This window comes from Schistocerca piceifrons, chromosome 4 (assembly GCF_021461385.2).
Source record: "Schistocerca piceifrons isolate TAMUIC-IGC-003096 chromosome 4, iqSchPice1.1, whole genome shotgun sequence".
Classification (NCBI taxonomy): Eukaryota; Metazoa; Arthropoda; class Insecta; order Orthoptera; family Acrididae; genus Schistocerca; species Schistocerca piceifrons.
In genome coordinates, this window is record NC_060141.1 from 122,394,939 (window position 1) to 122,410,258 (window position 15,320).

The 15,320-nt window shown below is 40.1% G+C and overlaps 1 protein-coding gene across 1 annotated transcript in view; it reads right to left on the bottom strand.

Annotated features, from left to right (window-relative positions):
- The window catches only part of LOC124795649, a 286,381-nt gene that overhangs the window by 138,253 nt on the left and 132,808 nt on the right, over positions 1 to 15,320 (bottom strand). Inside the window, exon 8 of the mRNA XM_047259722.1 lies at positions 5,023 to 5,278. Coding sequence (XP_047115678.1) covers positions 5,023 to 5,278 — 256 coding nt within the window. The remainder of the gene's footprint in view (positions 1 to 5,022; positions 5,279 to 15,320) is intronic.

Here is a 15,320-nt window from a genome sequence, read left to right on the forward strand (position 1 = left end):
GAACAAATGAAGGTTTGTCACCTCAGTAACTGCTGAGTGCCAGCCTTTGAAGAATCTGCCACAGGGCGCAGAGGCTGAAGGATCCTGTTCCACATGATCTACAGAGGCATTGCCATTCTCTCTGGGCCAATCTGCAGATTTGAAGGCAGGAAAATAGTAGGCAATGTGCACCAGTGAAATGGAGGTTGACTGGGTGAGGTAATCATGTGGCAACACCATCAGAGAGGCTCTCTGAGTCAGGGAAGGAGAAGGCTGTTTGTCTTTGTTTTCTTACAGCCTTTGCAGTTGACAGATGAAAACTCAGACATGAGAAGTCTTTGCGGGAGTATTCCTTTTGTCTTTTCTGGCCTGCCATTTGTAAAGCAGGTGATTTCACCACCAGGGATGAAGATTTGTTGGCTTGTTGCACATCTGGTGGTGGTGGTGGTGGTGGTGGTGGTGGTGGTGGTGGTGGAGGAGGAGGAGGAGTCAATGGGGATGCTACCTTGATACAGGGCAATTTTACAGCTGAATTTGAGATTGCAAGTCTGCGTGGCCGTGTAGTGAGGTGTAGCAAGAATGGGTACTGTAAGTGCCAGATGGTAAAATGCAGGGCTTTTGACTAGCCAACCAGTTGTGAGCAACAGGGTAGGGTACTTTTTCCTTCATCTGGATCTCCTGGATGGTCCGATCATCAACATACATAGGGCAGTCTCGGGATGAAGCTGGACGGTCAACACTGCAATTGATGCAGCGGGGAAGAGGAGGCAGGCAGTTGCTCTTGTGAGCATCTCCATCACAAGTAACACATTTAGCCATGTTTTGAGAAGACATGCAACAGTGGTTGCAACATTGTCACTGGTAGCAACACATCAGGTTTGGAATATACGGTTGGAGAGTGATGACTTCATAGCCTGCTTTGATCTTTGATGGACACACTAAGTGATCAAATGTGAGAAAAGGAGTGTGTGTAGGCACTAAGGTTGCATCAAATTTTTTTTATTACCCTACAGACTGTAGTGATGCCCTGATCTGCGGGTAAGTTTGGATTTCTCCCTTGCTCAGACCATCAAGCAGCTGAGTGTAAACACCACACACAAAGAATTCAGCATTCAATGGGCCTCAACACAAACAGGAAAGCCATGGAGGAGTGAAGCTGTAAGCAGCTGTTGGACTTTAAAATCATGATTGGTCTCCAGAAGCAAAGTTCCATTACATGAATAAGAGCAGGATCTCAGAGTGCCTGCAATTGCATCAACACCTTTCTGAATAACAAACAGATTAACAGCAGCAAGGCCTGACCACCTTCAGTACGTGATACCCAAAGGTGTCATTGAATCTTTAGTCTCATTCCATTTACATTTAGTAGACTTAGATTGAGATGGTGATTGGTTCTTTGCAAAAAGACCCCTCATGATTGCCAGTGTCTCCAATGGTCTGCTCCTTCCAACTCGCCGGTCCCCTATACAGAATTACCATATGTTTTTTACTACATGGATGATGTGTGTTTTCTGATACAACACAACAGCATGCAGCACACCTGTGGTAGCTTTTCAACTGCCTACAAGAATATGGAGGTGTTATTAATGTAGCGAAGTGTGTATTGAGGAAAACTGAGTTTAAATTTCCTGGGATACTTTGTCTGCCTGGCAGGACTGTCACCATTGCCACAACGGGTCAAAGTAGTCCTACTGATGCCTTTTATACAACTTGAGAGGGACTTCATAGATTCTTAAGCATCTGCCACACTTGACTGCCATCCAAGAGCAACTGACAGTGTTCCTCGGCAGCAAGAGTACTGCAAGTAATTGTAATGTATCATGGAGTACAGCTACTGAAGCAGCTTTCCAGGACATCAATAAACACCTAGAACAGGCAGTGCTGTTGAGACCCTGAAGATTGAATGCCCCTTGGCACTTATGGCAGATGAGAATCAAACAGCAGTGAGAACGACTCTGCAATTGAAAGTCGGTGGCACCCCAGTGTTGCTTGCTATTTATTCCACAAATGAACATTTCAGCCCATCCACTGAATGGAGACATTTTGCAGTTTCTATTGATCATGAGCCACTGGTGATCATTTCTCAGTATGACCTAATTTCAATTCACCCCATCAGTACAGGCAGGTTGAATACATTACATAGCTCTAAGCAATGTGCAGCACATAGCAGGGAAAGACAACCTGGTTGCAGAGGTCCTGTGTCGGAACTGCGCCAGTTTAAACTCTATTCATTGGACAAAGATAGCATTAAAACAACAGAAGGATGCCTTTTTCTTGCAGTTGCATAAAGGAGCAGCAAACTGTGCTGCAGCTCTGGTGTTGCCAGTTCACAATGTGCTAGATGCTACTTGGTGTGACACAAAAAGAGGAAGGCAGTGACCCTACATACTGGAACAATACTGTTGGGAAGATTTTGACACACCAAATAACTTGGCACATTCAGAAGTCCAGGTGACAGCCAACTTGGTGTCCACTAGAATTGTGTGGATGAGAGTGCAGAAAGACTGTCATGCATGCCTGACAAACCAGACAATAAGACCAGCAGGCATGCTTTCACACCTGTTGTGCACTTTGATATCAGCCATGTTTCCACACTTATGTTTGGACATCATAGAACCACTACCATACTCTACTAGACTTTGTTATTTGGTAATGATCATTGACTGTTTTACCAGGCGGCCAGAGCTCATTGTGATGCAACATACACGCAAAGAGGATAAGTTCTCCATAAAAAAAAGAGTAATTTTGCCATTAAAGATAATTCATGTGCAAATTGTAGCGACGAAATCACAAAGTTAAACGAACGTGTGTCCAGCTTACAATTTATAATCAGTGCTCTGAAAGTGGATATCTTGACTTTTCAGCTTAGAAAAAGTGAGCAAAATACTTGACAAGTTCCACAAAGCATGACACCTGCTAGCGAAAATTAGACTAAAGTTATTTACGAAAACAGTGTGCAAGACCTGAAAAATTATGTAAATGGTAAAAGTACCAGTGACACAATCTTTATGCACAAAAACTCTTTTGAAGTGCTTTCAACTGTAGGCTGCGATATCTCAATGAGCTGCATTAAACCACATGGAATGAAAAAGGATAACGGAAACTAAGACCGACAGGCAGACGGGGGTGCATATGGGAGTGGATTATTATTTACAGCTGATTATCTTGTGGTCTTTGTTCATCCTACACTTGCTTAATAAAGTTATTATGTAAAACAAACTGTGAACTAGAGAATAAGTTTGAGTTTCCGTAAGTTAATTTCCTATCTTGAGCTATTATTGAGGTTATGTTCACAGACTCATGTATGTCAAAAACACTGCTAATGTTGAGAATAAAGGACTTCTATTGAAGGAAAAAACTAAATGGAGCATAACCCACATCCTTTTGTCTTTCCCTCTCCTTCCCTCTTTCCTGATGAAGAAACCAGGGGTTGCGAAAGCTTGAATATTTGTGTGTGTGTTTGTGCTTTTTATTGTGTCTATACTCACAAATTTTGGGAGAGGGGTGGGAATGTCTGAATGAGGATACAGCTGCCTAAATTTCTAAGAAACAAAAACTAAATAAAACCTAGCATTTGAAAATTCTAGTAATCCAGAGCAAGAATAAAGTGCGGTGATGTCAGCACACATAAAATGCTAAATGAAAGCACAGTTCTGCTTGCTTTGCCACTGTGTTGACATGTAGGCATGATTTTCTGGGGAAATTTTACTGCAAATGCTTGCAAGTATGAATATCGTGAGCAGTTGTTAACCAAACATCTCACAGATAGCTGTTCAGGGACACAGGAAGGAATTATTGTACTTACATGCCAATACAGATGTTTCTGAATGATATTTATGGTTTCTAACAAGAGCAATTTAGGATGAGCTGGGCAATTCACAACAACAATATGAGAACCAAAAATAATTTTCATATACACTATGCATCCCTACTAAGGTTAGAAACAAAGTTTTACTCTCCAGTGCAGAAGTCTGATAGGCTGCAGTGTACACCAGGCAGACAACTGAAAATCCTCAATATTATACAAAGTACAGTAAAAGACTATTTCATTACTCACAGTTTACCAGAAATTCTGGACTCAAGAGAATAATTTTTTCTAATTTTCATATTAAACAGGTTTTGCCTTAGCCAGTATACAAACAACTGATGAATGTTCCATGTGAAACTAAAAATGCTTTGTTCAAAGTATTAGACCTGAACAGTAAGAGAAGAAGAAGCAGCAGCAGCCTTTTTCAAAACAAAGTTGTTTCTCATAACATCCATATTTGATGTAATTTAGAAGCAATTATCACTACGATTAGATTACCACTGGTTATAATTTGTTATTGTACATGCTATAGAAGTAGTCCACAGTGATTTCTCCCAGTTAATGAATAACTTTAGTTGTTCCACATCCTTCAAGGCTCTCCTGCATGATGGAATTTGTGGAATACGATATGTAAATGAATGAACAAATGAGATTTTGTCCAAAAAGTTTGTCTCCTTTCCGGTGAGTAGTGCTCTGTTCTCATATTATAATCCATCCTCAATTTTCATCACAAGATAGTTGTCTTTATTTGAGGCCAGTGCTTATGTTTTGTTAGCTGTGTAAGATGGAAACCACTCAGTATCTACTATCCTTATCCCTGTGATTACAGCCTCTTTATTAAAATATTAAGATTAATTGGGGCAAGTGTCATTCACAGATGTAAGACCATCTGTTATGCAAGTTTCAGTGAATCCACTGTTTACATGTTACCAACAAAATATACTGGTAGTGTACTATAAATATAATATAAATATTTAAATGACATTTTAGATTATTCTCTGTGCAATGAGATTAGAGTTACAAAGCTGATTATCTTCATAGCGTTGCATTTATTTTTCTAGGTGTCAAATAAGCTCACACTGATGTAAATAAAAAGAACTACACACTAACTCAAAGTAAATCAACAAATGTTGATCACAAGATGAACGGTTTTATATGGAAATTCATTAACATACATTTAAAAAAAAAAGTGTGCCTACAACTATTCTACAGTTTACTTAGGCACATACACTTACACTGACATCATATCTCCGATATGCCACTATATCAACTAAGTAAGCATCACTGATTACAATCATTTGACCGATTGTAAAATAATAAAAGGAAGATCTGACAATTTCATTCACAACTTCTTCACGAGAACTGGCATCTGGCATAGTGCTATAAAACATCAGCAGTTCAAAAAGATCTTTTCTAAGAAGTGGCTTCTTAATAACGAAATCAGATATATGTGCTAAGCCAAATTCCTGCCCCAGAGGATCTGTCTGCAACCTGGAAAAAAAACACAATTACAATACAACTGAATCCATTACAACTGAAGATGAAATGAACAATATAGGAAAAGACAGATTGTTACTTACTGTAAAGATGACATGTTAAGTTGCAAACAAATGCAACTAAAATATGCTAACTCATAAAGTGTGTTTTGATTGTGCCTGTCTGCAACTTAACATGTCATCTTTATGGTAAGTAGTAATCTATCTTTTCCTCTAATGTAAAAAATTCCAACTCGGAGTTTCCATTATCTCATAAAAAATGTAATATTGGTTGTAAAGTGGTCTCTTAAGATCTAAGCTCATGTTTAATGGTAAACTCCTTTCACACAGGGAGAGCACAATGAAGGGGGAGGGGGAAGGACAAGGAAAAGTTGCCTACAACAATGCTGCAAAATATATGACAGTAGTATTCTCAGTAAATTCAAATGTGAGAGGGAATGAAAAATCACCATTACAGTCCATCAACAAAGGAAGAATAGGGGAAATGATTCATACAGTCAAAACATTTTGTATAGTGGTAGTAGAGTGTGCCTGAGCAACATACTAAACATCGCAGCCAGTGTTTTTTTTCCCCTTCTTCTTCTTCTTCTTCTTCTTCTTCGTGTGTGTGTGTGTGTGTGTGTGTGTGTGTGTGTGTGTGTGTGTGTGTGTGTGTGTGTGTGAGAGAGAGAGAGAGAGAGAGAGAGAGAGAGAGAGAACAAAAACATTGTATTTGCTACAAAAAACATTTTGTTCATTATTTCTAAAAGAGTATTTGTTTCCATGAAGCAGGGAACTAAAAAAGTACAAATTATGAAAAACAGTATTTTAATGGTATAAAACTGATGTTTATTGTTAAATGAAATGGGTTAAGAATAAATATTTTGTACCACATGTAAGTGCATTAGAATCATATTAAGGGATTCTGGAAGTGCAATGGGGTGAAGTGATGGGGAGTCACTGGTGGAGGGTAGAAGTGGGAATGGAAGTTGGCTGTCAGAATGTGGTCAAGCACTACCATCTTCCATAGGTCTACAAACAGGAAGGCTGCCCCATGAAACTATAATTGTTTCACAGAAATATGCCAAGCCTATTACAATGTGCCTTATAAATCATCAGCAACACACCCACCCACCCACCCGCCCACCAGCAAACAGCACCTTTATGCATCTGGGAACATCCATCCTTGTTGATTCATCATTTAGAGTTGTTTTACTTAATGCTTAGACCACCAAGCATCCACATCAATGGCATCAGTTCCTTCCACCATTTGTACTGAAACATCCCTTTCTGTGTTACCAATTGTACAACGTTCTTTTGGGGTGTAGATTCTGTCACAGCACTTACCATTTTCCTTGAAAGCACCAAAATCTATATTGCAAGGCAGGAAGAAATGACATCTAATAGAGAAATAGTGCATAATTTGCTTGAATCTTTTATCTTGAGATGAGCCAATGCAGAAATGAATAAACGAGTGATTCCTATTTTTGCCTGGACACACATCTGAGTACAAGTGAAGTTTCTTTGTGTCTGGTTTGATCTCACTAGTGAGATAGTACAATATGAATGACCACACGTCATTGGCCCCTTTCTTGGTCTGCTCCTCATCATAAATGTGTACTTTGGAACTCTTCTCTTGGAGGTTGTGTATAGCGAGTACATCCACACAGCTGCCTTTGGTAGAATACTACCTGGACAGGTATATGAGGTAAAGAAAAATTTTTCATGTAGTTGAAGGTAACGCAGATTTTTATCATTGGGCTGACACGATTATAAGTATAATTTCAAAGAGGAATAAATTCTGCAACTTCTGAATAGTTAGAACACTTGCTGCTGCTAATTTAACATTTTGTGATAAATGGGGAGACTTCATCTTTGTTTGAAGTTCTTCACAGATACTGCACACTGGGAGTCTACCAAATCTGTAGCCAAAGTTCCTATTGAAACAATGAACACATAAGATTAGGATGTTCCTCACAAAAATCTCATGAATTTTTTCAAGATTCAGCCTTGCATTCAAGTAATTTACTTCTTCACTCCCACAATGAGAGGTTTTGACAGGAAACTTGAGAACTTGGTCCCAAATTTCAGTGAAGATTTCCCATGATATACATGCTTCTGCTTTACTATGTGTAAATCAACGAATGCATTCCTACAGACCTGCATATGCTCCTGATGTCTAATTACAAAATATGTATATGCAGTGTCACATTCCACTTTTGGTTGTTTACTGTTTTGGTTAATGGGATACCATTCAATCAGTCTCTGTAGGTGTATATCCTGATCATTTTTTGTTTCATAACTGCAAAAGCACAAAATAACTCCAGTCTCTCTCTTCTTGCAATATATTGAAGTAGTGATGATTGCCCCTAAAATGAACATGAAAGTCACCTAGGTGAAATTTTTGTCTGACTTCAATTAAGTAATCTTAACTTCAGCATTAACAATTATTTGGATACCTTTCATGGAAGTTAAATGGCTGAACAGATAATACGTAAGTAAAAGTAATAACTTACACCATAGCTGTAGGAAGGTCAAATACAGGGTGTACCAAAAAGAATCATCTGATTTCACACATCTATATTTCTGAAACTAATAAACATATACAATGAATTTTGGTTTTTGGTGAACAGGAAACTCAAAAAGTTGTTTTTTTTTCTTTTTTCTTTTTTTCCTTTTTTCTTCATATATTTTCATAGGTGTTCAATACAGTGCCCTTGAGATGCATTGCATATGTCAATGCAGTATTGAAATTGTTCCCACACTGCAGCGAGCATATCTTGAGTTACAACTTCTACAGCTGCTGTTATGTGATGTCAAAGTTCATTCATTGTTGTTGGTAATGGAGGCACATAAACAGATTCTTTTCTAAATCTCCACTAGAAACAATCATATACTGTCAGATATGCTGACCTTGGAGGCCAGTAATGTAAGCCTGAACAGTTTCCTAATATTGTCACAATCCTTAGATTTAAATTTCCTGCACTTCCCTATGCCAGTGTGGTCTGGCCCCTTCCTGTTGGTAAATGAAGTCATTTGAATCCGTCTCCAATTGTGGGAAAAGAAAGTTCTCAAGCATATTGAGATATGTGCTCCCGTAACAGTATTCTCGGCAAAGAAAAATGGACCATGGACCTTTCCCCTTAAACTGTACGAAACATAACATTTTGGAGAGTCCCTCATGTTGTACAACTTCATGTAGTTGTTCCATACCCTATATTGTCACAATAAGATGGTTCATCTTTCCATTTAAATGGAGTATTGCCTTGTCATTAAAAACTTAGCGTGGATGAAAACTGTCATCTCCCATCTTGCCAAGACGTAACTTACAGAACTCCACACAAAGGGCTTGCAGTATTCGAATTTTGTATGGTTTGATGTGTAAACACTGATGCAACACATGCCAGAAGGACATCGGGGGTACACTGAGCTGTCAAGCTGCACGCCGAATGCATTTCTGTGATTCCTTGTGAAACTATGACAGAAGCATTCGACATCTGTGTCAGGCACTCTGGGATGACCCAGCAATTTGCCTTTACACAAATAACCTATTACTTGGAATTGTCCACGCCACTGTCTAATGCTCTGTGCCATAGGTGGAGCCACACCATACCTAGTATGGAAGTCACACTGAATGTTATTACTGACCTGCACCATGCAAAACGTAGAGCAAAAAATGCTTCCTGTTGTCTCAATACTATTTTCACTAGAACTGAAGTGGGCTCACACTGCTGCTACCTAGTGAGAACCACGTGAAACTGAGTTAGCTCTTTCCAACAGTATGCAGTTCCCACACATATCTCAAAAACAGAGTAATCATTATTATTTTTTTAAAATCAGATGATTCTTTTTGAAACACCTGGTACTTTTCTGAGGAACTATCTATCCTGCATAGCTTTTATATGCAGTATTCTTTACCCTTGATCACTTTACTTTATTCCTAGTTTAATTTTCTTCTTTGAGATGATGTTTCTTTCCTGCCATAACTTCTTTACCCATGATGGAAATATGTTTATGAACACAACAAGAAAAAGGTCAATAATATGCACAGCACAAAAGCCACATATGATATACCATCAATGACAACACTCAATATCCATGTAAACAAAAGCAAGCAAGTATGCCAGTCTTGACATCCACAACATAGCAGTGCTCTCTGTATAGGTCAGTTGGCACTGATAGATATTTTGTGTTGAAATGCACAAACTGCAGGATTAAATTCCTCTCAACACAGCATAACTAACCTGAAGGCTGGGGTAATGGCAAAAGTGCTGCTAGAGCATTGTTCCTTTCAACACTGTAACATGCAGCTTCCTTCTTAGAATTCAAAAATTGTGCTCAAATGAATTTGTGAAAAACGTAGACTTTTGCCATTCAACAGTGATTGATTCATATGTGTATCTCTGTACAGTACACTACACTACTACATGGGAAATTGGTTCTTTGTTGTCCTTTATGGCATTTGTAGCATTCTTATGGGAAAGACCAGTTCCCCAACCACAACTTTAGTCCACATTTCAATTTACTTACGGGCTATACCCCCAAGCATTCCCCACCCAGTACGAGTAGACAGAATTACACTCTGCTTGTGTTTATATAGTGGTGTTATTTCCAGTTTATTAACAATGGCAAAGAAGTGTTTATTTTCAAAATGTGATGTCAGTGGCCTACGTAATGTTGATGGGAAAGGAATTGTATAGATAAATATGGCACCTTACTGTTAGATATTGTTGACGGCATATTTTAAAGCTGAGCACACTGATGTAACCACCTGGTGGTGAATTAATGAATGGCAGGAAAGTTGCTGTACTTATTTCCCCATTAATTGGGTCACTAGCAGACTGGAGGGCAGAGTGTGAGTTACCATGAGCAGTTCAGTGATAGAGTTGTTCTTATGAGAATTGACAGCAAACCAACATCGACAATGATAGTTCAGGTACTCACACCAATGTTGCAAGATGAAGAGGTAGAGAAAGTGTAAGAGGATACTGAATGGGTAATTTAGTACATAAAGTGAGATGAAAATCTAATAGTCATGGGGGATTGGAATGCCTTGTTAGGGAAGGAGTAGAATAAAGGGTTATGGGAGAATATGGGCTTGGTGGTAGGAACTACAGAGAAGAAAGACTAATTGAGTTCTGCAATAAATTTCAGCTAGTAATAGAAAGTATTCTGTTCACTGAAGTTTAAGAGACCAGTCAGAAAGAACTGGTGCACAAAGAAGTGGGATATAGAAATACTAAGGTATTAAGAGATATGGTGGAAGTCCTCTGAGGCTACAGATGCTGCGATAAGGATCAGCCCAGTATGCATTTCAGTTGAGGAGTAATGGACATCATTAACAAGGACAATCACAGAAGTTGGTGGAGAAAAAAAAAACATAGGTACAAACAGGGTAACTGCAAAGAAACCACGGATAACAGAAGAAATATTTCAGTTGATTGATGAAAGAAGGAAGTACAAAAATGTTCATGGAAATTCAGGAGTACAGAGAAACAAGTCCCTTAGGAATGAAATAAATGGGAAGTGCATGAAAGCTGAGGTGAAATAGCTGCATGAAAAATGTGAAGAAATCAAATAAGACATGATTGTCAAAATGACTGACACAGCTTATAAAAAAGTCCAAACAACTTTAAATTCAGGGGTGGAACATTAAGAGTGTAGAGGAGAGAGTGGATAGGTGGAAAGAGTACAGTGAAGGCTTCTAAGAGGCAGAAGACTTGTCTGGTGACATGATAGAAGAAGAAACATAAGTCAATATGGAGGAGACAGGGGATCCAGTATTTAGAATCAGAATTTGAAGAGGTTTAGAAGACTTCAGATTGAATAAGGCAGAAGGTAAGGGTAACATTTCATCAGAATTTCTAAAATCAATGGGGGAAGTCACTACAAGATGACTATTCAGAGTGTAGAATGTACAAGACTTGCTATATGCCATCTGGCACTTAGGAAAAAATCATCCACACGATTCCAAAGATTGCAAGAATTGCTGCACAATCAGCTAAACAGCTCATGGATTCAAGCTGCTAACAAGAATACTATACAGAAGCATGGAAAAGAAAATATAAGCATGTGTTAGATCACAATCAATTTGGATTCAGGAAAGACAAAGTCACCAGAGAGGCCATTCTGACATTGCTGTTGATAACAGAAGCAAGATTACAGAAAAATCAAGACACGTTCATAGGATTTGTTGACTTGGAAAGAGCATTTGAGAGAGTCACTTGATGCAAGACATTCAAAATTCTGAGAAAAACAGGGGTACGATTTAAAGAAAGATGGGTAATGCACAATATGTACAAGAGCCAAGAGGGAACAATACAAGTGGAAGACCAAGAACAAAGTGCTCAGATTAAAAATGGTGTAAGACAAGGATGTAGTCTTTTGCCCTTACTATAAACATTGAAGAAACAATTATGGCATCAAAAGAGGTTCAAAAGTAGGATTAAAATTCAAGGTGAAAGGATACCGATGATAAGATTCGCAGTTCACATTGTTATCATCAGAGAAGGTAAAGAAGAACTACGGCATCTGCTGAATGGAATGAACAGTCTAATGAATACAGTACACAGACTGGATACCAATGATATGAGGGACCTTCCATGCCAGAGTATCTCTGTAAGGAAACTTATAAAGCCACAGCAAATGCTGCATGACAGATAGAAACATAGAAAAGGGAAAGAAGCAGCATATGGCTGCATCCAGACCAAATGCTAAATGACATGAGTATGGACTACAGTAACACTTATTGGAATTACAATCACATGGGATATGAAGCAAAGCTGGTAACTGGATTGAAAATTTCTTGTTTCGTTTTAGGGCACAAAAACAACTGGGGTCATATGCTCTCACATCAAAACTATACAGGATGGAGAAAAATTGTACCACAAAATTAAAACCCCAGAGAGCTGATGCCAGTAGGAACCAAAATTACTAATGTTGTGTATGTCAACAATGAAAAATTTTTGAACTATGGAAACTTGGCGCTATGCACTCCAATTGGCTGTGGGATTGCCCTGTTGCCAGATGCTCTGGACATCTCATCATGACCACAAATGCTTTGCCTGCCAGAGATCACGCTGTATCCAAGGTGGCCCGCACGCTCGGTGGTAGTTTTCTGCCCTCCCACTCCGCAGGGGGGGGGGGGGGGGGGGGCGAATCTGCTGGGGTCCCGACACATCCATTGTAGTTTCATTATGAGACATACAAGGAACAAACCAGTGAACAACTAAACTGTTAGTTAGCGTACAGAAAGTCTTTTACAAATTGTGTCTACTCTGAAAAGGGCCTTTTTTTTGTAGCTTTACTTAAAGCAGGTGCTCGAACTGGTGACCCTCTAATGCGACACAAGCTTGGTAACGTTGGATTGTGTTTTGCCGAACTCTTTCAAAGATTCCTGACATTTCCCTGATGTGATTGGCGGCATGTTGAATGCAATCCATTAATTCCTCTTTGTTTCTAGGTGGTTCATGTCTGCGTGGGTGAACTAGATCCTTGAAGAATCCCAACAGGAGGAAGACTTGTTGCATGGGGTCTGGTGACCATGCCCTTTGAGCACCTCTGCCAATTACCCAGCCATTGAAGAGTTCATTTAAATATCCGCACACAGCACGGCTCATGTGCGGATGCCCCATCATGCTGCAACCACATGCATAGCTGTATGACCTAGGGAACATCTTCCAGCAGGCCAGGTAAAGTTTCTTGAAAAAGTGAAGGTAATTTGCCCCAGTAATTTAAGGAGGTAGACAGACCGGCCCAATCAGTTGGTCACCCACAATGCCTGCCCAAATGTTGAGTGAAAATCGTTCCTGGTGTCCATGGACATATGTGATGAAAGGATTTCCCTTGCCCAGTAATGAACATTTTGAGTGTTGTAAACGCCATCCCAATGGTAGGTGCACTCATCAGTAAACAACACCATGGCAGGGAAGTCGGGATCTCATGCAACATGTTGCAAAAAAATGGTTCAAATGGCTTTGAGCACTATGTGACTTAACATCTATGGTCATCAGTCCCCTAGAACTTAGAACTACTTAAACCTAACTAACCTAAGGACATCACACAACACCTAGTCATCACGAGGCAAAGAAAATCCCTGACCCCGCTGGGAATCAACATGTTGCAGAAACCACCATCAAAACCCTAGCCTGTGGTCATAGTCTGCTACAGGATTTAGGTCTAGGACAGGGTGGAAACGGAATGGATGCTGGCCATCATCCCTCAAAACCTCCCAGACTAACTGATGAGTGACCCCCATGTCATGTTCAACCACTTGGGTACTTGTTGGAGGTGCTTCCTTGAAGCACACGAGAACAGTCATCAGCAGCAACCCGTCATGTTCGAGGTCTTCCAGCATGGCCATGATATTCCGCTAATGGGACTGTTTTGCCAAGTCACCAATGAATTGCTGTAAACATTTCTGGGTGTGGGTGGCGTCTTGCTGGGTACCGTTCCTCATACAACCGTCAAACTTCATGTGTATTACCATCAGCTAATGCATAAACAAAACCCATAACTCCTTGTTCTTCAAATGAATACTGTGCTGCCATGGTTACTACATGACTAAATCACAGGTGATGTGTGTATGCTCTAAAGTGAAGCTTACATGTGAATGCCTCTGATGTGAGGTGGAGACAAACAACAAGAACTACTCGACACATGTACATATCATGTTGGGGCAGTGATGTGGGTGAGGGACATTTGTATATGTGAATCAACAACCATAGCACTGCCCATCAACCAATGAACAGCAACAGGGCAATCCCACAGCCAATCAGAGTACATGGCGCCAAGTTTCCATAGCTTAAAAATTGTGCATTGTCGACCTACACATTAGTAATTTTGGTTCCTACTGGCATCAGCTATCCAGGATTAAAATTTCGTGACACTTTTCTCCACCCTACAGAACACGAAAACAGAGTTAAAAAACTACTAAACATCAGTCCCAACTAATATATGAGAAGACAGCTAAAAACAGGGATGTGGAGAAAGGGCTACAAAAGACACCACACAGAAACAGAGGTTCAAAACTAAAAATTAAATGGCCTTCACCATACTACTTTGATGGACAAAAGTAAAATGCGGTCGACAGCCTGCACCTCATTTGCTAAAATGGCTAATAACTCAGATGGGAAACCCAAGCAGGACTGTAAATGATTAAAAGATGGGCATTCCATCAGGATGTGGTGAACAGTTTAAACTTGGTTGCAATGTGTACAAAGTGGTGGGTGTGTGCCACTTATCAAATGATGATGGCTAAAAAGGCAGTGCCCAATATGCAACCTAGTTAAAATGACCTCCTCCTGGCGGGAGGTCCGAGAGGTCATCCAAGCCACTGACAGAAGCTTAATAATCCTGAGTTTATTCTCATGAAGGGAGGTCCAATGATGATGTGAAAGGGACACCACCTCCTGACCAACGGCAACACAGAGATCATTGCAGGGAATATAGGAACTAGTGGGCTGAGGTACAAAAACTGCAGCCTTGGCAGCAGCATCAGCAGCCTCTTTTCCTGGCAGACTGACATGACCAGGAGCCCACATAAACTTCACAGTGGCTCCATCAAGAGTGGGAAAGCGAGAGGTTTCCTGGACCTGTTGCCCTAAGGGATGGGCAGTGTACAGAGCACAGACTTTGAAGGGCATAGAGAGAGTGAGCAGAGGACACAATTGAAAAGATGGTGTCACTGGATGTACCCATGGCCTGATACAGGGCAAAGAGCTTGGCTGTAAATAGTGAGCAGCGTGCTGGAAGCTGATGTCTAAAGACATGGGCGCCAATGACGAGGGCACACTTGACACCATTGTCAGTCAGAGAGCCATCATTGTACACAAAGGTATTAGTGCGAAATTCTATACAAAGGTCATGAAACTGAAGGCATTAGAGTGAGGTAGGAGTAGTGTCCTTAGGAAGTGAATGAAGGGCAAGGTTAACACATGCCACTTCACGAAGCCAAGATGGTGAAGGGTTCATCCCCTGGGAAAGTTGCAGGTAGTGAGAAGTTAAGCTTTTGAAGCAAGCCCGAAAGCGGATGCCAGGAGATAACAGAGAATAGGGAC